This window comes from Erithacus rubecula (assembly GCF_903797595.1).
Source record: "Erithacus rubecula genome assembly, chromosome: 11".
Lineage (NCBI taxonomy): Eukaryota > Metazoa > Chordata > Aves > Passeriformes > Muscicapidae > Erithacus > Erithacus rubecula.
This window is the reverse complement of record NC_136663.1, coordinates 20684238-20707717: the sequence shown is the minus strand read 5'-3', so window position 1 is coordinate 20707717 and position 23480 is coordinate 20684238. Positions and strand designations below refer to the sequence as shown.

The 23480-nt window shown below is 45.4% G+C and overlaps 1 protein-coding gene across 3 annotated transcripts in view; it reads left to right on the top strand.

The window, feature by feature from the left end:
- Positions 1 to 22739, top strand: part of FARP2 (FERM, ARH/RhoGEF and pleckstrin domain protein 2) — a 70317-nt gene extending 47578 nt beyond the window's left edge. For all 3 annotated transcript variants that reach the window (XM_079315533.1, XM_079315535.1, XM_079315534.1), the window contains exons 14-27: positions 1417 to 1595; positions 6457 to 6546; positions 7747 to 7880; positions 8727 to 8808; positions 10607 to 10844; positions 11971 to 12101; positions 12852 to 12920; positions 13283 to 13372; positions 14034 to 14116; positions 16146 to 16264; positions 16963 to 17126; positions 19611 to 19718; positions 20467 to 20618; positions 21692 to 22739. In XM_079315533.1, the coding sequence (XP_079171659.1) occupies positions 1417 to 1595; positions 6457 to 6546; positions 7747 to 7880; positions 8727 to 8808; positions 10607 to 10844; positions 11971 to 12101; positions 12852 to 12920; positions 13283 to 13372; positions 14034 to 14116; positions 16146 to 16264; positions 16963 to 17126; positions 19611 to 19718; positions 20467 to 20618; positions 21692 to 21779 (1727 nt within the window). In that variant the 3' untranslated portion in view covers positions 21780 to 22739. The remainder of the gene's footprint in view (positions 1 to 1416; positions 1596 to 6456; positions 6547 to 7746; positions 7881 to 8726; positions 8809 to 10606; positions 10845 to 11970; positions 12102 to 12851; positions 12921 to 13282; positions 13373 to 14033; positions 14117 to 16145; positions 16265 to 16962; positions 17127 to 19610; positions 19719 to 20466; positions 20619 to 21691) is intronic.
- Positions 22740 to 23480: the final 741 nt, after the last annotated feature.

Sequence of the window (23480 nt, the reverse complement as noted above, 5' to 3'; positions counted from 1 at the left end):
AGAAGCAATGTGAATGGACAAAACGCTCAGGGAGAAGCAGAAATCTGCTGCAGAAGTGGTGCAGGAGTAGTGTACAAATAGTTAACCCGGCAGCCTGGCTGATCTGAATCTCTTCCAGGTGACCGAGTGCAGCTCTGTTTAGCTTCCTGCCTTTGTCCATGTGGAATTACAGCCTGGGGCTGCCTCGCCCTGCCTGTGCTTCCCAAGCCTGAGCAGCTGGGAATAGAAACCTCCCAACTCCTCCTGCTGCACCCATGACTGTGTGAGGAGATACTTGAGATCTAAGGGCTTAATTTTTTTTTTTTTTTTAATCATTTTTCAGTTATTTCTCAGTCAGGGAAATGATGATTTGGCAGTTTGGGGTTGGCTGTTGATTTCCCCATTTGTCTTTGGGTGGGTGGTTAAGCACTTGTGACACAACAAATCCTGCTGGGGAGGCTTGGGAGGGTGTTTAACTTGTAGTTGCTTAAGTGCTGATACTTGTTTAGTTGCCTGATCTGAGAAAACTCATTTATTTATCACAGGGAAGATCAGAAAAAGAGTGTGTGAGGTTAGGAGGAGTTCTGTGGGCATAGTGTGTCTGTCACCTTCCTTTGGTCCAAAAAAAATCTCATCTTGAATGGTCACTCTCACCCCTGAGGAGGGTCTACATGGTGAAAAGAGGAGGCTTAAATTCACTGTGATGTGTCAGAAATCCTAAAGAGTTCACAAAATAATAATTTTTAAAAATATGCTTAATAATCTAAAGCAAGGTGGTACTTGTTGCTTCTAACAGGTTTAGCTATGGATTGTGTCTATCCAGTTAATACTCAGTGCTACAAAATTATTTTCCTTGAGATTATTCTGTTTGTATAGTTAGAAAAGCTAGGAATAAAATTTTTATCATGTTCCCACTTTGTATAGCAATAGGCTTTCCTTTCCCTTTGAATGAATTTTGGAGGTACACTAATTTCTGAATGTATTTCATACTTTGTCTTCTGGAGTGGCAAGTCATGGAATCATTTGTCCCAGCTTTTCCCTGTGTTGAAAAGTAACTCTTCTGTTGAAAAGCAAAAATTAAAAGCTGTACTCCTGTCCCTACAGTATAACTCTGTTGTGAACTGTGCTGCTACTCAGCAGCATTTTTTCCTTGACCAAGAGCAATTTATCCTTCCCTTAACTTTGGTGATTGCTGTCTGTCCTTACTGCACTGCCCTATAACCTCTGGGATGCAGGGAACACTCCCTTTACCTTGAGATACACACTGAAGTCTTTGGATTTGTATGGCTTTTTGCTCTTTTTCTTTTACCTTTTTAAAAATAATACAAGATTGCAATTCTGGTTTGCTGTAGCAGTGGATAATCACCTTATTAGCACTATCTTTGAAATAATTTTCTCTCCTTTTCCACTCCATTTTCTTGTTGTCTTCCCACCCAGGCCTCCCTGTGGACCATTCCCAGCTCTCCTCCTTTGTGCTGAAGAGTCCCCTAGGCTTGACCCCAGCCTTTCAGGTGAACTTGAATGCAGTCACTCAGGGCTCATCCCCTCTGCTGAGCCCTGTCCTCAGTGATGCTGGTGGGGCCAGGATAGAAGAGGATGATGAAACAAAAAGGAAGGTAAGATCATAGAGCTGGGCACTGAAGGGGTGAGTGGGAGCTGTGCTGGGCACTGAAGGTGCCAGGTGAGGAGCTGGGTGCAGAATGCTGATGGTGTTTTATTTATTCTGTGGTGGCTGTGGCAGAACTCCAGTGCTGAAGGTTGGTTGAATGTATTGTACTCTTGTGGCAGGAGTCCCTGGTGCACTCCTGGCAACTTCTTGTGTCCTCTTGGTATGGCCACTGGGACTATGTTCCTCTGCTTTAGCAGGAGCAGTGTGCCAGGGAACTGTGCTCAAAATCTACCTTTTATACCCCAGAATGGAACTGAGTTCAGGTTGGATATTAGGGAAAGGTTCTTCACCCCAATCCCCAGAACAGGCACCCTAGGGCAGTGATCCAAAACCAAGCCTAACAAAGATCAAGGAATATCTGGATAATGCCCTAGTCATATGGTTTATTTTCAGGATTTGCAAGGAGTGGGGAGCTGGACACAATAATCCTCAGAGATCCTTTTTTGTTAATGTATGAGGTGTTTGTTTCCTGGGTTCCTTCCTTCCCATGCAGTCTTGTCACCATATGTTGTTCCTCCAGGTCATACTTTTTAATCATAACAGGACCTTTATTGGGGTCCTGAGGTGTTCCCCTTGAACTGTTGCATAGCATGAGCTCAGTGTCAAGTCTCTCACATCCATTCCATCATGGGCTTGCTCAGCAGAGCTGGCCATGTTGTTGAAGTTGTCCACTCTGGCCTTGCAGAAGCTTGAGTCTCACTTTCTGGAAAGAGGGGGACAAAAATGCCCCTGAGTTTTGCAGGTGCAGTGAGTGTCAAGCCAGGAACAGCTCTGGGTCTTCAAGATGTGCTTATGTCTAGGTACTGCTCCATGCCTGGGCTGTTCCCTTTCTGCCTACCTGTGGGCACTGGTTGCTTTAATCAGAGAGAGTTCCCCATGTGATGTGGGGTTTTCCTCACCCCCATGTAGAGCTCAGGATTTGCTGCATTTCTTCCAGCAGGATGAAGTCTGCCTAACAGTAGAGTTCCATGCCCACTTTTCTGGAAGGCTCTCTGCTCTCCTTGCCTTGCTTGCAGTGAGGTTTGTTGGCTCTGGTGCTTGAGAGGGATCCAAGCTCCTTCTATTACAGTGCAAGGAAGGCTGCACTGTCCAAACTTAGTTCAGGAGTCAGTGGCCACACTGGGATCTGCTGTTTTCCATACAGCCACAAAGAAGAAGCTTTGTGTGATCTTTGCTTCTGCTCTTCAGCTTGCCCCATGCAGTGTTCTGGTTGTCTCACCTCTGCCAGGATCAGGATCCTCAGGCAAGAAGGTCACAGGCCCCTGCTCCTGGGTGTCTTGGGCACCTCCAGGCAGTTCTGTGATGCTGTTGGGAAACACCCATGCTGTGGATGTGGTGTGAGTGCTTGCCAGAGAGAGGAAGGTTTAACCAGAGGAGGGTAGCTGGGAGCTGAGCTGTATACAACCCACCCAACTGGCAGCTTCCCTGTCTCATTTAGACTTCTTGAGGTGGAGTTTATAGCTTTGGCTGATCACTCTACTATTAGTTTCCATAGTTATTTTAAAAATAACTCCTCTCATTTATCCTTACAGCATGGAAATAATGAGCAGAGACTGTGTTAGCTGACTTAAATATGGAGCCAAACCCTTTCTGCCACGTTCTGCAAGGTCTGGGGTTTTGGCAGCTTGTGTTCTCCTTCAGGCTGAAAGCAATTTATGAAAGTGAGACTTCTTAGAAGGGAACTTCTTTTTATTCTATTGATCTTAAGCTTGATCAACTCCTGAGTATTCCAAGGCTTTGATGTCTTATTCAGAGACACTGTTTTAAGTGAAATAGATACAGGAGGAACCTGGTGTTAAATTGGTTACATTTCACTGGAGTTTTACAGCTTAGTTGTAAAAGAAAAATGTAATCTTACAATATCCCTGTGACTAGAGCTTTGATTTAAAGGTGTTACTGCTTCAGTTCCTGGTTGATCAGGCCATGTTCTGCCAACTCTCCAGCCCTCACAGTGTGTGCTGTCTGTTCTTTGCTGCCATGGTGCTGCTGGTCCTGTACTGATACCTTGAGAAAGATGAGGTTTTTTTCTTTCTTTTTAAATCACTCTGCTTTTCTTTCATCTTACTGGTAGATTCTTCCCTATTCCTTTTCTAGTGGAGGCTGGTTGCAGCAATCCACTTTAAAAAGGAAATTGAAGCTAGGTCTTTAGGGGGAGTTCCCCACTCAGACTTATTTTTAACACTTCTGAATCCTAGTGTTTGAAGTGAAAAATTAAGCATTTTTGGCCATTACAAGTTCAGAGTAGAGCTTTTCATTCCCCACAAGCTCGGGTTGCTGCATCTGGTGGGTGTTGAAGGTTTCCAGGTAGGATTGTTTGTACATTATATGGTGAAATACCAGTTTTTCCAAGTGGGGATATTTGCCTTGATGCCTGCTATAGTTGTAGAAACATTTTCTTTGGACTCCAGAAGGAGACTGCCACCTCAGAGAGTTCCTGTGTTTGGCTTTTGAGGCATGAGCTGATTTTCTTTCCCCTTGCAGAGCCTGAGCAGCAGTGAAGGTGTTTGGCAGGGCCCCTGTGCTCTGTGACAGCCTTTCCACTCCTCTGGTGCAGGGTCTGCCCAGCAGCTGCTGCCAGCACTCAGCACAAGGGATGCACTTAGGGCTGGTGCAGGGCTGGAAAAAAGCAAGCTAGGGGCACTAAATTCCACCAGGGAGCAATTTGAAAAGAGTGGGAACTTCTGAGAATAAGCAGAAAGGGCTGATGTGTTGTGGGGGGAGAGAGGAAGAGAAGATGCCTGGGAAAATAAAAACCCTCTTGTGCCCAGGTCAGCACACAGCTGGAGAATGGAGCAGAAAGCTGCAGAAATGCTCAGAGGTGGAAAAAAACATGATCCATGCAGGCTATGAGGAGTGACAGGTTATGACCATGGTGTGGTTTGAGTTTTTAGAAAAGTTCCCCCATCACTACCTGCCTGTGTAGAGGTCATGCTCCCAGGTTTTCACACACCTTCATGCTCTGTAAGATTTCAAGGAATTGCAATAAGCTCCTGTGCATAGTCCAGAAGAGGATGTACCCAGAGTTGTGTAAGAACTTCCCTGAGAGCAGAAACCCTCCTGTCATGTAAGGAGCTGCTGAGGCTGAGAAGTGAGATGGTAAAAGTGTGTCACCTTGGGCTCCAGGGAGCCCAGAAAAATGATTTTGTTTCCTTTGGGAAACATCCTTCTAATGAAAGATGCCCCTTCACTGAAGTTCCACAGTTTATGAGAGTGCATTCAGGTAAACAGCCCAAGGGAAAAAAAAAAAAAAAAAAAAGCCAGGATTAGGTGGGACTTTGCCTGACACCCTGCACTTGAGACAGGCAGATTGGAGTTGAGGGGATGGCTGTGGAATGAGTGGGAGTATGTCCTCTGTTCCTCCAGGGAGGAGCTGACATGTGGAACTACAATAACCAGCATAAAATAACCTGTAAAGAGACTAGAGAGTGTCTCACAATTAATTATTTGAGGGTACACCTCTAGGACTCAATAGAGAGGTTACTGAGCTACCAGGAGAATGTCTTCTCTGTGGGCAACACTGAACTGGAGGGTTGGGAAACACTCCCTGTGCTGACAGCACTGGAGGCATCTCAGAGTGACTCTATAAAGACAATTTTTAATTAATTCAGAATATAGGAGGAAACAGAAGAGAGAATCTCAAAGCAGTGTTTCCCTCAGGAGGGGCAGAGAGGGAGGAGTCCAAATTTTGACATTACTCAGTGGCATTTAGCACAGAACTACAGCACAGCATAGGGAGCTAAGGAGAAAAAGCAGTCCCTTACCCTGAAGAATGACTAATGCCTTAATATTGCATAATTTTTAGTAATATATGTTTTCAAGCTAACTGTGATTTTGTGTTGCATCTGCACAGCATCTCTTACCACCTTTTCATTCTTGTGTTCTTCCATATGCATTATCTCTTTAAGGAGCAGCTCAGAGCAATCATGCAGCAAACAACTGCTGCAGTTTCATTTTCTTTTTTTCTTAGCTAATTAACAAGGGCTTCAAAGGAATAGCTTGAGTGAAAGCTCTAAGTGGAAAGAAACAGTTTTGGAATGGGACTGTTTGCAAATCTGTTGGGCATCCTGTTAGTAATGAGCTGCTCCATTTGCACAGAGCAAGGGGAAGTGGAGGTAAGGTTTGAGCTGATGCCCAGTAGGAAATAGAAGTTAGTTGGATCCCAGAAACCTGGGATTTTTGGGAGTTTTGAGCTTTCCAGCACTGACCCCCTGGAGAACACTGCTTTTGACTTCAGGCCTTGGAGAAGCTTTCAAATTGAGTGATGGAGTTAAAATTACTGATGTGTAGTTAAATAGATGTGTGTGGTTTCACATTGTTTTAAAATTGAGGTTTTTATAATATAGCAATAGGTATGAAACAAAAGGGAGGAATTTAAGTGGTGTCTTTTTCAGTGCTCATCTTCTTTTTTCTTCCTGGTTTCAGTTGGTAGTTTCTGGTTGGACAGTTAGTGCTGCACTGAAAGTCACAAGAATTTGATTATTGGGTTAGAAGTATAAATAATATAGATGTTATTTCTCTATTGGAATGTTTAGCTTTGAGACCTTGTAGCTAGCTAGATTTATCTCCATTTTGCTCACTTCTAAGTGGTAGCTAGAAGTGTTACTAAATGTTCTGTACTTTTGATAAAATTTAATGAACAACCAAGCCCAAACGCAAAAAAATCAGTTCCTTAGTATATTTTTTTAATCCTGGCTCTAAGTAAAAACAAAAAAACCTCCAGACAAAGCACTAATGAAGTGGTGCAAAACACCCCCCACTGTTGCAGAGGTTTGTGTTTGTGTCCTTGCTGATGGTGTGTGTCCTTCCAGCGCTACCCCACCGACAAGGCGTACTTCATAGCAAAGGAGATCCTTGCCACAGAGCGCACCTATCTAAAGGACCTGGAGGTTATTACTGTGGTAAGTGGGCTTGACTTTCTCTTTTCTCCCTTTCTTTAACAGATTTGTGATTGTTAGGGTGGAAAAAACTTGGGATTTCTTCTTGTGCTGTAGCATAATCCATGAGCCAAGCAGCTGTCCCCGTCCTTGTTCCGTAGCTCCTTCTGTGGGAGGGCAGATATTGCCTCTGGACTTCGATCACCTGCTCCAGCAGCTACATCCTGTGCCATCCTCATGACTTGGGCAAACTTTTGGTCTGAAAATTGTGAACAAGGAGAGCCTAAAAACATTTTGTATTCAGTTTCAATATCATCTGCCAGTTCTGGCTGTCTTCTTTGTGGTTTTCCTTGGGAAGCTTTTAGCCTTGTGCCTTTGGATCTGGAGCAGATGTCAATTGAAAAGAGTATCAAACCCATGGGTTTGTTCTTTCTGTTTCTTCCTCTTCTTTTCACCCAGAATAGACAAGTGAGTGCTGGTTTGGAGGGCAGCATGAATTTCTATTTCATGTGCTTCTAAAAGAGTTTTTTTGTTCATGAGCTCCACATTTGAGCACTGTGACTGTTGCCTTTCTATAAGCTGTTGTTTTGATTTCACCAAAGAAAAGCTTGAGTCCCTTAACACTGCATAGCCTCAGTGGAGGTGTTCTCTGCCAGCTCATTGAGCACCATCTCACTCCAATTCCTCCTACAGGCTGCCCAGCACTTCTCCTAAAAGAAGGGGGAATACCTCAGAGAAATCTCAGAGGATTTTTGTAATATCCTGAAAACGAATAGAGTGTGGAATGTGACCTGCAACGAGATGTCTTCAGCTGAGTGGCTTGCACAGGGCTCCAGGTCTATGAGAGCAGTTTTATCTGCGTGGAAGTGGCAGCAGCTGGGGCAGCCACTGGGTAACTGACTGTCACTCAGCTGTCCCCAACCATCCCATCATTGCATTCAGAAACAAGCTTGTGCCCAGAGCCAGCCATGGGCCTCATCTTCCTCATTTTTGGCAAGGAAAAAAAGTCCCATCTTTTCATTTTCCACAAATTACGTCTTCCCTAAATATTTCTTCTCCCTTCCTGCTGTTTCCCTGTGCATCCTCCCCCATTGCTGCAGGAGCAGGAATTTTCATATCCTGTTTGCCTGTGCATCCTCTCCCATTGCTGCAGGAGCAGGAATTTTCATACCAACAATGGATTTCTGAAACAGGATTTGATGAGAATTTCTGGTTTTCTGGCAGTGGTTCCGCAGTGCTGTGATCAAGGAGAATGCCATGCCAGAGGGCCTGATGACACTGCTCTTCTCCAACATTGACCCCATCTATGAGTTCCACAGGGGCTTTCTGAAGGAGATTGAACAGAGGCTCTCACTCTGGTAAGTGAGCAGGGGGATCTTTTTCTACATCCTCACTTCAAAACCAGACTGCAATTGGTATTTCTGCATCAAAAGAATCAAGGAGAAATCTTCTATGAAATTAAAGCTATTTTGAAAAGTACAAACTACATTGAACAAAGCCCATTTTCCAAACTTTGCTTTGTATATAATATTCTGTAGTTGTATGATTTGTGTGCCAAAGTGATGGTTTTGTAATCACTGAATCATTTAGGCTGGAGAACACTTTTAAGCCCATCAGTTCTTGATATAATCTGATAATGTCTCTCAAGCCTTAGAAAGAAGAAGAAACACAAGATCAAAAAGATGATGGGTGTGTTTTTACAACACCTTCCAGTTAATGAATCTCCAGGTGAAAATCTAGGAAATATTTTTGTGATTTAGGTGCGAATTTGGTTCTTGCAATGCAGTTTATGTCACAGATGATGTTTTTAGTCTTTTAAACTTTGTGTTATTTTCTCCTGACATGTTTTATATACAGTAATACTAAAGAACCTTTCAAAGGTGGTCAACATAAACAAAGTATGAACAAAAATAAGTTCATAAAATCAGGTGGGGTTGTGTTATGACATTTATGTAAAGATCTGAAATGTAAAACTCTCAAAAATAGACTTTCACACAAGTTCCTTTCTATTCTTTTCCAGTTTTTTAAGCGTGTCTTTGTGTTTTTGTGCAGCATTCATATTTAATGTACCAAATTTTCAATCTGAACAGTGAAATAGGAATGTCAGATGGCTAAAGATTATGTCCTGAATTACAATGGAAGATGGAGGCAGAAAATTGATCCCCCATCTCTGTTGGCTCCTTTGGTGCTTGTGTGTGTTGCAGGGAAGGCAGGAGCAATGCTCAGGTGAAGGGAGATTGCCAGCGCATCGGAGACGTCATGCTCAGGAACATGCGCGCGCTGAAGGTACTCACAGACTCAGGGCGGGCACTCTGGGGCCTGGGGAGGTGCTCTGTTTTGTTTTGTCAAGGATCAGACCTCAGAAATTAATAGTTTCAGTAATAACAGAGGCCTTTGGGTTAGAAGTGACCTTAAAGCTCATCCCATCCCATCCCCTGCCATGGGCAGGGACACCTTCCACTATCCCAGGGTGCTCCAAGCCCCATCCAGCCTGGCCTTGGGCACTGCCAGGGATGGGGCAGCCACAGCTTCTCTGGGCAACTGTGCCAGGGCCTCAGCACCTGCTATGGTTTGGTTCTTAAAATTATTAGAAATGCCTGTGCTTTAATGAAGGTGCAAACGAGATGCCAATGTCAATACTATGAGCTTTATATAATAGTAAATATCAGAGAGAGAGAAGAAGGAAGAGAAATAAATAGAAAAGAGGTGGGAGGACAGAGAGAGAGGGACAGATTGAAGAAAATCTTACTACACTCTGGTGGGCATTTCACCAGCATCCTGATGATCCTGTCCAGCTGGTCTTTTTGGTGGTGAGGGTCCCCCAAAAAGCATAGAATCCAATGGATTCCAGTATGCTCAGGCCAGGTGGAATACCCAGGTACCTCCCCTGGAGGGGAGCAGGTTTTGCACAGTGTGCTGCAGCAGACTGAATCACTTTGCATCACATGCAGTCCTGTAGTGCAAGGCCACAGGAATAAGTCTGGGGAGCACTTTGGGGCGAGTCTTTGATGGATTGTGACACTGCCCATCCATGCATGTCCCATGGATGTGGCCTTCCTGGCACTGGGGGTTTTACAGCTGATGCAGTTTATGTAAGGGGATGGGTGTTCATTGCCTCTGACCAGAGGTTTCACCACACACCCACAACTTTCCTCCTCTCCCCTTTGTCTGGGGGGTTCTGTGCAAACCTGGCCTCTTGATCTATGGCCTCCTCCACCCAAAGCCAGCCAGGAATGATTTTCTCCTGGGTTTGACTTTCTTGGGCATGCATTCTTTTCCCTCTGCCTTGTTTACTTGTCCCTAGACCCATGATTATTGAATAATAGTGTTCCCTTTATCTTATCAAGGCATCTTAACTCACAGTCCAAAGTTCCAGTTAGGCATCTTCAGGGAGGGCTGGGCTTCTCTGGTTTTAACTTCTTTATATACAGTTTTGCCATAACAGGCAAAAGGTTCCTAACAATATTTAAGCCATGAACTATCAGATTCTAGTATCTGACACCACCCTCACAGGGAAGAATTTTTTTCCCATCTAAACCTATTCTTTTTCAGTCAATCTTGTAGTAACTTGCAAAAAGTTATTGTTGAGAAAAAAATTAAAAAGAAAACAACAGTGAAATAATTGCAGGAAGGTTTTTGTATTACTGTTGCTTATTTAGCCACCTGCATTTACCTTGAGAAAAGGTGTTTGTTGGTTATTCTGCAGAAAACAAAGAAAAACATTTAGCTCCCCTATTTAGACATTGATTGACAAGGTTATTTAATTTAAAAATATACATTTTTTAAAAGGCAGAATAACTTCTTCTGGAATGAAGTCAACTTTATTTGGAGCAGAGTGCCTATGTAGGACAGTTACATTAATGCTGTAGTAGTGGAGTAATAATTTAATTACAACCAGTGCCTTGAATGGGAGTGTAGGAGTGTGGGACTATTTCCACCCCCAGCATTTGGTATTCCCAGCAGGCACAGGCACAATCCCATCCAGACACCTATTTTAACCTTGACTGGGAGCTGCCTGCCACTTCCTTTAATTATGAAAGACACTTTTCCTTTGATGCAAGGAACTTTCTGTCCCATCCCACAGGAGTTCACCAGTTACCTGCAGAAGCACGACGAGGTCCTGACGGAACTGGAGAAAGCGACCAAACGCCTCAAGAAGCTGGAGATGGTTTATAAGGAGTTTGAGCTGCAGAAGGTTTGCTACCTACCCCTCAACACCTTTCTGCTCAAACCCATCCAGAGACTGATGCACTACAAGCTGATCCTGGGGAGGCTGTGCAAGCACTACACAGCAGAGCACCGGGACTTCGCCGACTGCCGCAGTGAGTGAGCACCCAGCCCTGTCCTGCTGGCAGCTCCCTTTCCAAAGCTCCCTGGAGTTTGGAACTCTCTGTGCTGGCAGGCACTGATCCCCAGGAGAACACTGCTTTTGACCTGAGGCTATGCAGAACTGAGTGATAGAACTAGGATCACGAGCATGTGATTCGAATGGTGAAAATAATTTAGGGTTTTAGAATATAGCAATATGTTCTAGGCAAGGTGGAGGTTTTAGGGTGGAGGTTTCTTTGTTCTTCACCTCCTTCATGGGTCTAGGTGGTACTTTTGTAATTGGGTAGAAAAGTCCACATTGCAGATCATGGATCTTTTAATTCCCACTCTGGCAGAAGAGAAAAAAGATGATAAAAGCAAAACCCAGGGACATCCAAATTTCTGTCTGTGCCCTGGGAACACAATAATTATAGAATCAGAGAATCTCAGAATGGTTTGGGTTGAAAAAACTCATCTCATTCCTCTTCCACCATGGACAGGGATACTTTTACTAGAGCAGAATGCTGAGAGCCCTGTCCAACCTGGTCTTTAACACTTAGCTTCACTTATGTTCAATTATGTCCACAAATTCAATGTAAATGCTTCCTGGCATTTCTGGAAGTGATTTGCTCATGATGGATCCCAATGCTTCAAGCAAAGCTGGAAAATTAGTCATTTTCATGTCTCCTAGCAGGGGAAAAAAGGAAGAGAGTATTTTTTTTACAACCTTTTTGTCATTTAGATGTAAAAATGTGACCAAAAAATGTTTGTTTTGTAGCATCAGAAGCGTGTGTAGTAAATTCCATTTATGACAAAGTACTCTTTAGCAGAAATAGTTTTTGGTTTGATTTTTTTCATTTGCTTTCAGCTACAGGGTAAATACTTTTTGTTTAAGCAAAGTCTGAGATACACAATGATCTCCAGAAACATAGGAAATGCTGTGAAGTCACTTGCTCTATTTCCACTCCTCTAAAATACTCTTAAAGAAGTTGGCAGTTGGACTGGGTGATTGTGGAACCATTCTGTTCTAAAACTGGCTATAAATTTCAGATCTAAATTTCAGATTCACTTTTCCAGGGGTGAAATGGGTGGCCTGGGTTGCTGTGCTCTCTTGTCCCATTGGTGCTGTTCTCCACACAGATGCACTGAAGGAAGTCACAGAAATGACCTCACAGCTGCAGCACAGCCTCATCCGCCTGGAAAACTTCCAGAAGCTGACAGAGCTACAGCATGACCTGATTGGGATAGACAATCTCACAGCACCTGGCAGGGTGAGTGCCTCTGCTTAGTTTTTACAGCCTCTATTGGTTTTATTTCCAAGCTTTCCAAGGAAGTTTTATTTTGCAGCCTGGATTTGCCATGGCTGCCCCTCTGGTCTATGGGACAGCTGTAAAGGTTTCATGTGACTGTCTCTTAGTGAATGCCATGGATGATGGGATCATCACCTAGGTCAGAAATGCTTCTGCTTAAACTCTGGCTGCACTTTCCAGTACAGATACTGGGTATACTGGATGCTCTGTGCATGAGTGGAAACTGGTGTGTCATACTGGAAATCCACTCCCAGCTCTGCTTGTGTCTGCCTGGTGCAAACTCAGGGAACAGAGCCACAGCACTGGGCTGAACTGGTGTGGGTGCCTCTGTGCTGCAGGAGTTTGTGCAGTTCCTGCCTGGTTTTTTTTAGTTTATTTTGATAGATGTACTGAGCATAAATACAGGAGCAGAGTATGTGTTTTGGGGATGCTATGGCAGTCACTGCAGTGGGATGTGTGATGGGTGAAGTGCTGGTATCCAGCAGGAATTCTGCTCCTTTCCTTTCTCTTCCTTCACTGATTTAAATGCTGGCTGCAGCAAGCAGCTGATTCATATCACAAAAAAAAGGAAGGAAGGTGTCATCAGGCCTCTAAAAAATCTGTTAGTGATCATTGCTGGACACCAATCAACATCTGTGTACTCTGGGGTGAAAATAAAATTCCCTTGGGTCATGAAAGATCAAAGATTTAACTTTTTCTTTTCCTCTGCAGGAGTTTATCCGGGAAGGTTGCTTGTACAAGCTCACTAAGAAGGGCTTACAGCAGAGGATGTTCTTTCTGGTGGGTGTTGCTTCTGACTTGTATAAATCCAAAGTCTTCAAGATAAAGTTGTTGGTGAAGTGTGTTGAAAATCAGCAGCTGAGACTGAAAACTCACTCTAAGCAATGTTTTTAGAGGGTGTGATATAACTCTTTAGTCAACTAGGTTCCTTAATGGCACAGAGTTTTAACAGGACTAAAAAAATTAATTTCCTCTCTTATAAGTAAACAAAAGAGAGGTTTGAAGGGTAGTTGGCCAAACTGACTGAGAAATGACATTTCTCATGCATCTACAGTGGCCTTTAAATCTTTCTAAGGAGATGTCAAAAAAATCCTTAGCCCTGCCTGCTGCTTTCAGAACACTGTTCTCTTCTGCCTTTCCAGTTCTCTGATATGTTGCTGTACACAAGCAAAGGGGTCACAGGGACAAATCAGTTCAAAATCCACGGACACCTCTCTCTGCATGGCATGTTGGTAAGTGGTTCCATGTTGCATCACAGGGTTAAGGAAATGGCTTTGCCTAAGGCAGGGTGAGGAATTCCTTCAGGGCACAAGAACCAAAGCCACAAACTGCTCCAAGGCTGGTCTGAGCAGCAATTGGACCTTGATATGTGTCAAACAGAGCTTTCTTTACCTGCAGGTGATGAGTCTCTTCCTTCCACATTAGCAAACAGCTGCAGCAGACCCTGTTGCCCATTCATTTTCACACTGGTGAGGGGCTGATCTGAAAATAGGGATTTATTTCTCCTGGTGTTTTATCCCCCTGCAAACACCTTGGCATATAACCAATCCTCCTGCCTCCCCACACCTTTTCTAACAGGATTGTTCTTTCTGTCTTTGGTTTGCAGCTGATAGTGCTTGACCCCCCGGTAAGTAAAGAGCCAAATCTGCTCCAACTCCTCCTTTCCTTGCCCTGCTGGAAGTGGTGCTGTGCCCCTGCAGTAGAAACACACCATAGATTTTGGTATAGAGCCAAAATAGACTTGACAGTAGGTGGTATTCATCAAAGGGTTGCTGTTCTGCATTTCCTGCAGCTGGGTTGGAATCCTGTTTGACTCCAGTCCCAGCCAGCACTGGACAGTTTTAATGTTTATTGGTGACTGAGCACTGATGAGAAAAATCTTTTTTCCTGCAGGTGGAGGAGAGTGAGAATGAATGGTCAGTCCCACACTGCTTCACAATCTATTCTGCACAGAAAACCATAGTGGTGGCAGCCAGGTAATCCCAGCTTTCCTAGTTTTCCTGTGGCTTTGATGGATTCCTTCTTCAGAAAGTTGCTGCTCAAGTGGTGCAGAGCCAGAGGGGTGTTTCATACATCCTCTGGACTTCAAAATAAGCCCAGTACTCTTCACAACTCCTTTTTCAGTGTTGAATTTTGGGAAGGAGTATTTTATCCTGGGTTGATTCCCCCAGCATTGGCAGCAGAAAAGGGATTGGGATTCTGCCCTGCTCAGGTGAGACCCCACCTGCAGAGCTGGCCCAGCACAGGAAGGAGCTGGAGCTGCTGGAGAGAGCCCAGAGGAGGCACCAGGATGAGCAGAGGATGGAGCAGCTCTGCTGGGAGAACTGGGATTGTTCAGCCTGGAGAAGAGAAGCTCTGGGGTGACCTCACTGTGACCTTGCAATGCCTGAAGGATCTGACAAGAAAGATGGAAAAAGCCTTTGGGGAAGGGCCTGTAGGGACAGGACAAGGGGGAATGGCTTCCCACTGCCAGAGGGCAGGGATAGATGGGATATGGGGAAGGAATTCTTGCCAAGGAAGGTGATGAGGCCCTGGCACAGCTTATCCAGAGAAGCTGTGGCTGCCCAATCCCTGAAATGTCCAAGGGCAGGTTGGACAGGGTTTGGAGCAGCCTGGGATAGTGGGAGATGTCCCTGCTCTCATGGGATGGAATGAGATGAGCTTTAAGGTCCTTTCCCATCACCATCCTGTGGTTCTGTGTTTCTATCTGACCCAAAACTCAAACAGCAGCAGTAAGTTTCCCATTGTGTTTGTTTATTTGGGAGTTGCCAGTGTCATCCTTCAAACCACTTCAGAAGACAAAATCTAAACATGCAAGTATTTTAGAGACTCAAAAGAATTAAAATTCAGAACATGTGAATTGCTGTGAGGAGGGGAGAGTTTCTGCAGAATCTCATGGAGGAAGATGGAGAATAGAAAAAATTTAATTAAAGGCTGACTTGGAAATAAAAACAATTTGTTTTCAGCCTAAATTAACCCTGTGCAGTGAGTTTGGTGCCTTTTTGTAATTAGGGTGTCTCCTGCCCTGGTGTCAGGATCAGCTTTAGAAGTTTTTGTCTTTCTGCAAGTCTGCTATGAAAAGGCAGCTGGAATCAGGAATGCCAACAATGCAGGGTGGGAGCACTAAATCTCAACCTTAAATCATAGAGATTTTTACAGCTTGATGACCTGTTCTTGAAAAATAACCACTACAGGATATTTATAAATCAGGTGTGTAATTGCACAGGAACCAACATGTTTGATATGCAGGTGTATTTTTTAAATTCCAACCTAACACCTGAGAATGCAATATTTTGAGATCAACAATTTCTCAGCAACTGTGAGCCATAAGGTGCTTGAAAGATTCTTAAATTTGGAAAAAAAAAATAGAATTTTTACCTTGTTAGAACTTTAAAATAGCTCAAAGGTTACCTGTCAAAAATAAAAATTGCTACTAGGCTTAGACCATGTGTGGAATTTTCAGTCTAAATTAAAAACTTTCAGAAAGAAGAGACAGTTACCAAAACAAAGAAATGTTGTGTCTGTGTCTAAAGCCAAACCTTCTACTGTTGCACCCTGTGGATAGAGAAGGGCTGCGAAGGTCTCACCTTGTAGTGGATCCTGGGAGGGGAGAATGAAGTTTCCTCTTCCTGTGCTCTGAGTTTTACTTGCTTGAGATGTCAGATACATCCCAGATGCCTTTTAAAACCTGGGCTGTGCTTCAGGCTGCCACTTATCCTTGCAAAAAATCATGGTTCATATCCCCCATCTCCAGAATTCTTCTCCTGTCAGCTATCAGTTCATTTTATTTGCTGTGAAGTGCAAGTGTTTAGTTGTTTAGTCTTGTTTCAAGGCTTGAATATAGAAGTGGAGAGTATGTGTGGTCAGTTTTCCTCTGGAAATTTCCTGCTTTGGAGCAATTATAATTTTGGTTTTATTTATCTAAAGGAAGGATACTGTCCCTTGTTTTGGGCAGTGCCTTCAGTACATGGGCTGGCACATCCCCATTCCCCACTTCCCTTGCAGCACCCGCCTGGAGATGGGCAAGTGGATGGAAGATCTGAATGTGGCAATTGAAATGGCCAAGAAATCTACTGAGAAATCTGAGATGCTTCTGGAGAACTCTGTGTGCAACCGCTCCAACAGTAAGTGGTGTTTCTGCCTCCTTGAAAAGCAGCAGGTCTGTTCTGAGTTTGATGACATAAATATGACTTATTTTTATCATTCATATGATAAAGGGGTATTATTTGGGTTTTGGTTTTAATCAAAAGAGATGTGCTTGTCTTCCTAGACTGATGTCCAAGGTAGCTTTAAATGCAGCAGAGATGCTCCCATTGCAGAGTCGTTAATTTTATAAGGTCCTTAGTCACCCTTTACATGGATTTTTCTCAATTTAACTATGTGGTGAATTTTTTTGTCCAAAATGTAGTGTCTCTGGAGGTCAAGTTTTACAGCCCAGTATTCCTGTGCCTGGTGGTGTTATGGCTGTGCTGAAACATGAAGTACTTTTTCTTTGAGACCTCTGTTGTATTCTTTCACTCAAGATGAAGTGTTGTCATTTTTGGTTGTTGGACACAGCACTGACTCAAACCACTCTGTGATTTTACTCTAGTGGAAGGTGTCCCTGCCCAGGTCCCTTCCAACCCAAACCATCCTGTGATCAGTTTGAGTAATGAGACCCAGACTGATGTGCTCAGAGTGGTTGGTGGAGCTGTGTAACCAGTCCAGCCTGACACCAAACTGGACCATGGCAAGAGAAAAGCTCCTTTCTCAGGAACCCCAGCTTCTCTTGCCGTTTGCATCACACAGTTTTCTTAAAGCACTACCCAATTCTCCTCCCCAGGATCCTCTGATGAGGTCTCTGTAGAACAGGAGTCCGAAGATGACATTCACTCCTCTCGTAGCTCCCTGGACAGGCAGAGCCACCACCGTGCCAACACCACCATGCACGTGTGCTGGTACCGCAACACCAGCGTCTCCATGGCCGACCACAGTGTGGCTGTTGAGGTACCCAGGGCTGGCCCTGCCCATCCTGCCCTGGCTGCAGCTCCAGGCTGGCCTGGGCAGTGGCTGTGTGTGCAGGGAGAGCCTGGGCCATCACCAGCACTGCATGCTGTCCCTCTGTACCTGTCTGTGTGTCCGTGCTCGCCCTCTGCTTTCCGTGCTGGCCTCGGCAGCGGGAACAAAGCAGGGAGGGTGGAAAGGAAAGCCAGGATATCCTGGGATGGAATAGCTCCTGCTTGCTGCAGGGCTGAGCATCCCCTGTGCTGAGCACTGCTGGTGTGCCTCAAATCCTGGGGTCTGGTTTGGGCCCCTCAGACAAGGAGGATGTTGAGGGCTGGAGCTTGTCCAGAGAATGGAACAGAGCTGGGGAGGGACTGGAGCACCAGGAGCACTGGGAGGACTCAGCCTGGAGAAAAGGAGGCTCAGGGGAGACCCTCTGGCTCTGCACAACTCACTGAAAAGAAGGTGCAGCCAGGTGGGGGTTGGGTTATGCTCCCAGGGAACAAGGGGCAGGACAAAAGGGAATGACCTCAAGCTACACAGTAGCAGGAAGAATTTCTTTGCAGGTAGAGAGATCAAGCATTGGAACAGGCTGCCCAGGGCAGTGGTGGGGTTACTACCCCCAGAAATGTGTTCAAAGAATGTGTGGATGTGGCACTTTGCCAAATTGTTCAGTGGGATTTGGTGAAAAGTTGGATTTGATGATCTTTGAGGTCTTTTCCAACCTTAATGGTTCTATGACTGTAAGTTCCCTACCTGTGGTATTTTCCTTTAGAGATTGACTGTGCCATGTTGAGCTCTGGTTAGCTGCTGTACTGCACCCAGAATTAAGAAGAGGGAATTCAGTTGGAATTCTCTGTCCTTCCCTTGCTGGCAGGACTGAGCAGCCAAGTGTCTTTTCACAGCAGCATCATTTTGTGCTGAGCAGAGATGTTTATTATGTACCCACAGAGGTGTTCAAGGCCAGGGTGGATGGAGTCTGAGCAGCCTGGGCTAGTGGAAGGTTGGAACCTTGGCAGGGGTTGGAATCAGATGAGCCCTAAGGCTCCTTCCAACCCAAACCTTTTTGTGATTCTATGGGCCACTGGTATCTGCAGTCTTGCTGTTACTCACAGTGCAAGGCAGCACTGGTGGCACATTTGAGCACTGAATCCTGCAGATTTTGAGAGTGATCAGCTCAGCACTCCTTACACTGCTTGCAGCAAATCTACAGTTTCACTGTAGGCAGCACTCTGGCAGGGTAGGACACCTTGCTGGAGGCTGGCATGCTTGGAAGACTTCCAGAAGTGGGAAGGACTCTAAATAACACAGAGAGAAAAAGGAGCTCACTAACCTGACAAAAGCAATGGGGCAGGGAGGTGCAGTATGTGTCTGTGCCTGCCTGTCCTGCTCTGCTCTTGGACACTTGTTTAACTGTAGTTAAAAGTTTGGGCACTGGAGCTCCTGCATTTTTCTGATAGAGGGACCGTTTGGATCAGCTTGGTAAGGGACATGCTGTAGCTGTGACCTGGGCTTGAGGTGCAGACATTGGGCTCTTGAGCTGGCTTCTGTTGCAGTTTCTGTAGGGGGGACTGGCCTTTCCCTGCTGACACCTTGGGAAAGACACCAGTTCACAGTTCTGTGCATGGATAACAAGGTTCTGGCACTGAATGTGGTTCTTGCACTCCCTGTCACTCTGATCTGTTCCATGTTCTAACACCATCTTTTTTTTCACCATCCATTTTCCTTTAACAGCCACCTTTCTTGCATCACTCCTCTCACCCTAACATTCTGTTTTTCTCTCCCCCTTTCTCTGCTCAGTTTTCTGCTCTCTTGCTGTTTCTCCAGAGCTTCCTCCTCGCTATTTGCTGGGCCAGGCCCAACGGCCCAACACAATCACCCATGTTTGTTGGTACCGGAACCAGAGCCTGTCCCTGTCTGATTACTTGTGCATGATCCAGGTAAAGATGCCTCTCACATTTTGTGCTGGTGGGGAGGAGCCATGGGATGCCCAGGAAAATGTCCTGCTTCCTAACTGCTCACGTGAGGGTCCTTGTCCTCAGAGGCAGATGTGTACCATTGCCTTGTTAAAACTGGATTTCCTTGTTTATGCCTCAGAAAAATGGTTCTTACTGTAAATCTGCCATGTGTCCTGTCTTTTTCTCAAATTCCAGATTTCCTGTGCTGTCATTCCATGCCATAGTTTCCCTATCCTGCTGGCTGGCTCCAAGGCAGTGGTGTTCCCCTCCCTGCACCCCCTTCCATGCCAGCTTTGCTTTGTGTAGCTGCCACGTGCTGTTTATCCTGTTTCCTCTCCTGCTTTATTCCCCTTCTCACACAGTGTGTTCCATGTGGGGTTTCTGCATGTAAGGAGGGGTGGCTGAAAGGGATGGGCTCTGGTGGCTGTCACCATACCTGGGTGACACCAGGGGACAAGGGCAGGAGCAGCACTGGGCTGTTCACCTGAAACCTGTGATTTCATGCAGTCCTTTTTTCCTTCTGTGCCAGAACCAGCTCTCTGGGTATTTGCTGAGGAAGTTCAAGAACAGCAATGGCTGGCAGAAACTCTGGGTGGTCTTCACCAACTTCTGCTTGTTCTTCTACAAGACACACCAGGTGGGCAGGTGTAGGTGAGGGGATGATGGTCAGGGTGTTGGGGGGACCTGGGGATTCTTGACTTTCAGCCCCAGGGACAAATCACTGCTGATTGAAGGAGGTAGCAAGGGGAGAGGAGGTAGCTGAAGCTGGTCTCTGAAAGGCTGTGGGCACTTCTTGTGGAACTGAATTGGAATTTCCAGTTCTGAAGGTACTGACCTTCTGTGGGTGAGGGGGAAACATCTCCTCATGCAGTGACTAAAGGATGTGAGGGACCTTCTTTGCCCACTTCTCTCTGTGCTGGGCTCCAGCTCAGCATGACAAGCTCCAGATATTTTTGTGCCTATGGTACTTTCAGCACCTCCTTGATAATAAACCATGGTGCAGCACAATCTTTTTTGTCTTATTAACCAAATAAACTCTGTTTATTAACCCAGTAATTGGGTCATTCTGGCTTCTTGCCTTGAGGGCACATTTCTTTTGTGAGGGTTACTTGACTTTTGTGTCAGATCTGTGCTTCAAGTTCCATAGAAAGGGTGCAGAGAAGGAGGAGAGAGCCCAGGAGGCAGCACTGGGCAGAGGAGCAGAAGCAAATAACTATAAAAAACAGAAAGTAGTTGGGGGAAGGTTTATTTATAAGCTGTTGGTGGCCTTGCAGAAGAGTTCTCCTGTTGTCTCCTGAACTAGAGTGCACAGCCCTCACCTGGGGTACTTGGGCTGCATGGCAGGGGTGCCTTGCACTCAGGGCTGGGCTCTTGGGCTCTTGCAGGATGATTATCCCCTGGCCAGCCTCCCCCTGCTTGGCTACACAGTCAGCTGCCCTGTGGAGGCAGATGGCATTCAGAAGGATTATGTCTTCAAGCTGCAGTTCAAGTCCCACGTGTATTTCTTCAGGGCTGAGAGCAAATACACCTTTGAGAGGTAATTTTCTGTTTTCTCTGTCTTGGTTTGTATCCTGCTCTTAACTCAGTGGTTGGTCATCCCATCCTCTCTTTCCTCCTAGAGTGATCTCAGGAATAACATTCCCTTCTTTTCCCCATGGATGTTTAAAGATCTTTCCTCTGACAGAACCCTCCTCTGTGTGGGAGAGCTGGGGATACATCCAGAGCTGTGAGCTGTGCTTTGTGCACAGAGAGGAATGTGGGAGGGAAAGGGCTGTGGGGTGCTCAGATCCACCAGCTCTTTGGGAGTCAGATTTCCAGATTCTGTAAAGAGGTTTTTGGTTTTTATCTTCCATCTCTGGAAGCATTAGTTATAATATGAGGCTGAGAGCAACAAGTCCATGGCCCCCTTTCACTTGTCTGGTTTCTCTGTAATTACATTTTATTATTATCCTCTATAATTACAATTAATTGCTCTTAGGGGCTTCCACAGAGGGTGTGTGAAATGTAGCACATACAAAATTTTGCTCTGTTGAGAACTCTTGCACTGGGTCCTGCCTTGCAGGGTCATTTTGGCTGGTTTGGAATGTGCTTTTACTGAGGTGCCACATGTCCCCCTTCCCTGAGAGGGTGTCACACACTTGTGAACAGCTGAGGTATCAGATACCTGAGCCATAAGTTGTGTTCTTAAATGCGCTGGGCCTATGCAGGGATTTCAAGGGAAAAATGTCCAATCCACAGTGGATTTATCTTGCTTTTTTCACTGCTGCTTTGCTTTCTTCCACATGAACAAGGCAGTTATCTATTTCCTAATTTAATGTTAAGAAAAGCAATAATTATTGTCAGCTTGTCATCCTTGATAACATTGAAGAGAGAATAGAGTGAGCTCTCATGAGAGTTCTCTGGAGCTCAGAGCACTGTGCACTTGTCACAGGTTCTCCAGGGTATTTACCACATCTCAAGCTGTCCCTTTGAAAAGTTATTTTTCCAGAAGAGTTGTAAAAGAAGGAAAATTACTGTTTGGGGAGGTTTGGGAAAGGGATACAGCTCATAACAAAGGACAGGATTACCTCTGAGTGAGGGTTAAGCATTTCTCATGTCTTTTCTGGGCAGGTGGATGGAGGTGATCAAAAGAGCCACCAGCTCTCCAGCCAGGTCGAGCCTGCTGTTTCCCAAGGAGAAGGACACTCACACAGACTGATGGGGGCAGAGCTGGATCTCTGCTGGCAACACCACCAAAAGAAGCAGGTGGGAACAGGAGTCTCTGGAGTTGACAAAGCAAAGACCCAGGAGGCTCATTCCCCCCAGCATGGAAAGTGGGAGTGAGGAGGCTGCAGACAGAGATCACATCCATTCCCAATGGTGTGAAAAGGATCAAGTCTCTTCCAGCTGAACCTACTTAGAACCCAACAGCAGCAGTGCTCCAGTGCACACACATCATGGAAGGGTTCTTGTTCCATTGGACCTGTACAGTGACACCTTTACCTGCCCTGAAGGCAGGTACCACCTTCTTTTTACATTTTGACTGGATGGTCAGCACTCATGGGAGAAAAGCAGCAGCTTCCAGGGATGTAGCTGGCTGGCAGCAGTGGGTGCCACAGACACCCCCTGTGCCAGGTGCTCCGTGGGCTGGCAGCATCAGCCTGCTGGCACAGCTGCCTCACACTAACAGGAACACAAGATGTGTTGGCTCATTCTGAACAGACACTGCAGCTCTCCCAGAACAGCTCTGCTCCTCAGGAGCAGTTTTCCAGGGAAGCAGGAAGACTGAGTCTCTGCTGAGCTGCCAAGGTGTTGGTGTATTGTGGATCGGTGTGGGGGGTGCATGGTTTGTCCTCTGAACTCAAACACTACTCTCATATCACTGCTCCAGTTTCTTTATCCTGTAGTAGGAGTTAAGTAAGGCATGGGATGGCAAACACTCTCCACTCTGGTGTGGGTGATGTTTTCAAGGCATTTAAGCACTGTAGGAGAAGAAGCCTCTGAAAGTCACTGCTGCTTGTGCTTTTGTCATGCAAGGACTTCTGAAAATCCCTAATCTTCTATTTCAGTTCAGGGTGGGATCCATCTTCTGTTTCTCATGAAGGTGTAAAAGTCACTGGATTCCAGATAGAGAATTAGTGTCTGTGGACTCTATTAAATTTCTGTATTAAATCTGAAATGTTTGCAGCTTGTTCTCTTTTGTAAAGCTGTCACCTTTGGGTGCCTCCACAGAAGGACTGACATGCTAAGTGCCACAAGATGCTGTTGGATGTGGCTTTGATGGGCTGTGAGGACTCTGATTTGTATTAGAAAAGTGTTTGTGTACTGACAGAAAGAACAATGCAGTGAAGCAGTGAAAGCAAAAGGAAAGTGTTGCATGCTGTGAGGATGGGGGAGTGTGGAGATCCCATGGGACAATGGGAAGGACAGAGGCCAGCAGGAGTGCTCAGTTATGGTCTCAAGCATATGTGGGATGAGGACTGAAGGGAAGGGGAATCCAGAGGGGTTTTCTTGCTTGGCATTTGCATCCTAGAGGAGTGACTGCAGATCCAGCCTTTGTCACCATTGTCCCATCTAAGTTAAATGTACTTAATTTATTAGTGTCTTCATTTATTATTTTTTTAATTACCTGTTGTAGGTGTATCCATGTGGATTGATTAGATATGTTATACTGTGGCTGAATATGACTGTTCAAAGTAAATAGCATCTTGGTATAAAACTCTCTCAGCCTCTTATTCCTGAGCTAACCATCCCCATTCCTGAGCTCACCATCCCAGGTTCAAGTTACTCAGTAGCTTTCCACAACTCTGGATCTCAGCTCACCCTGTTCCAAGTGCTCTCCAGCCAGAGTGGGGATGGTGTGGAGAAGGTGGCAGAGCTGCCTTTTTTTTGGAATTTGAGTGCCACTTGCCCCACAGTG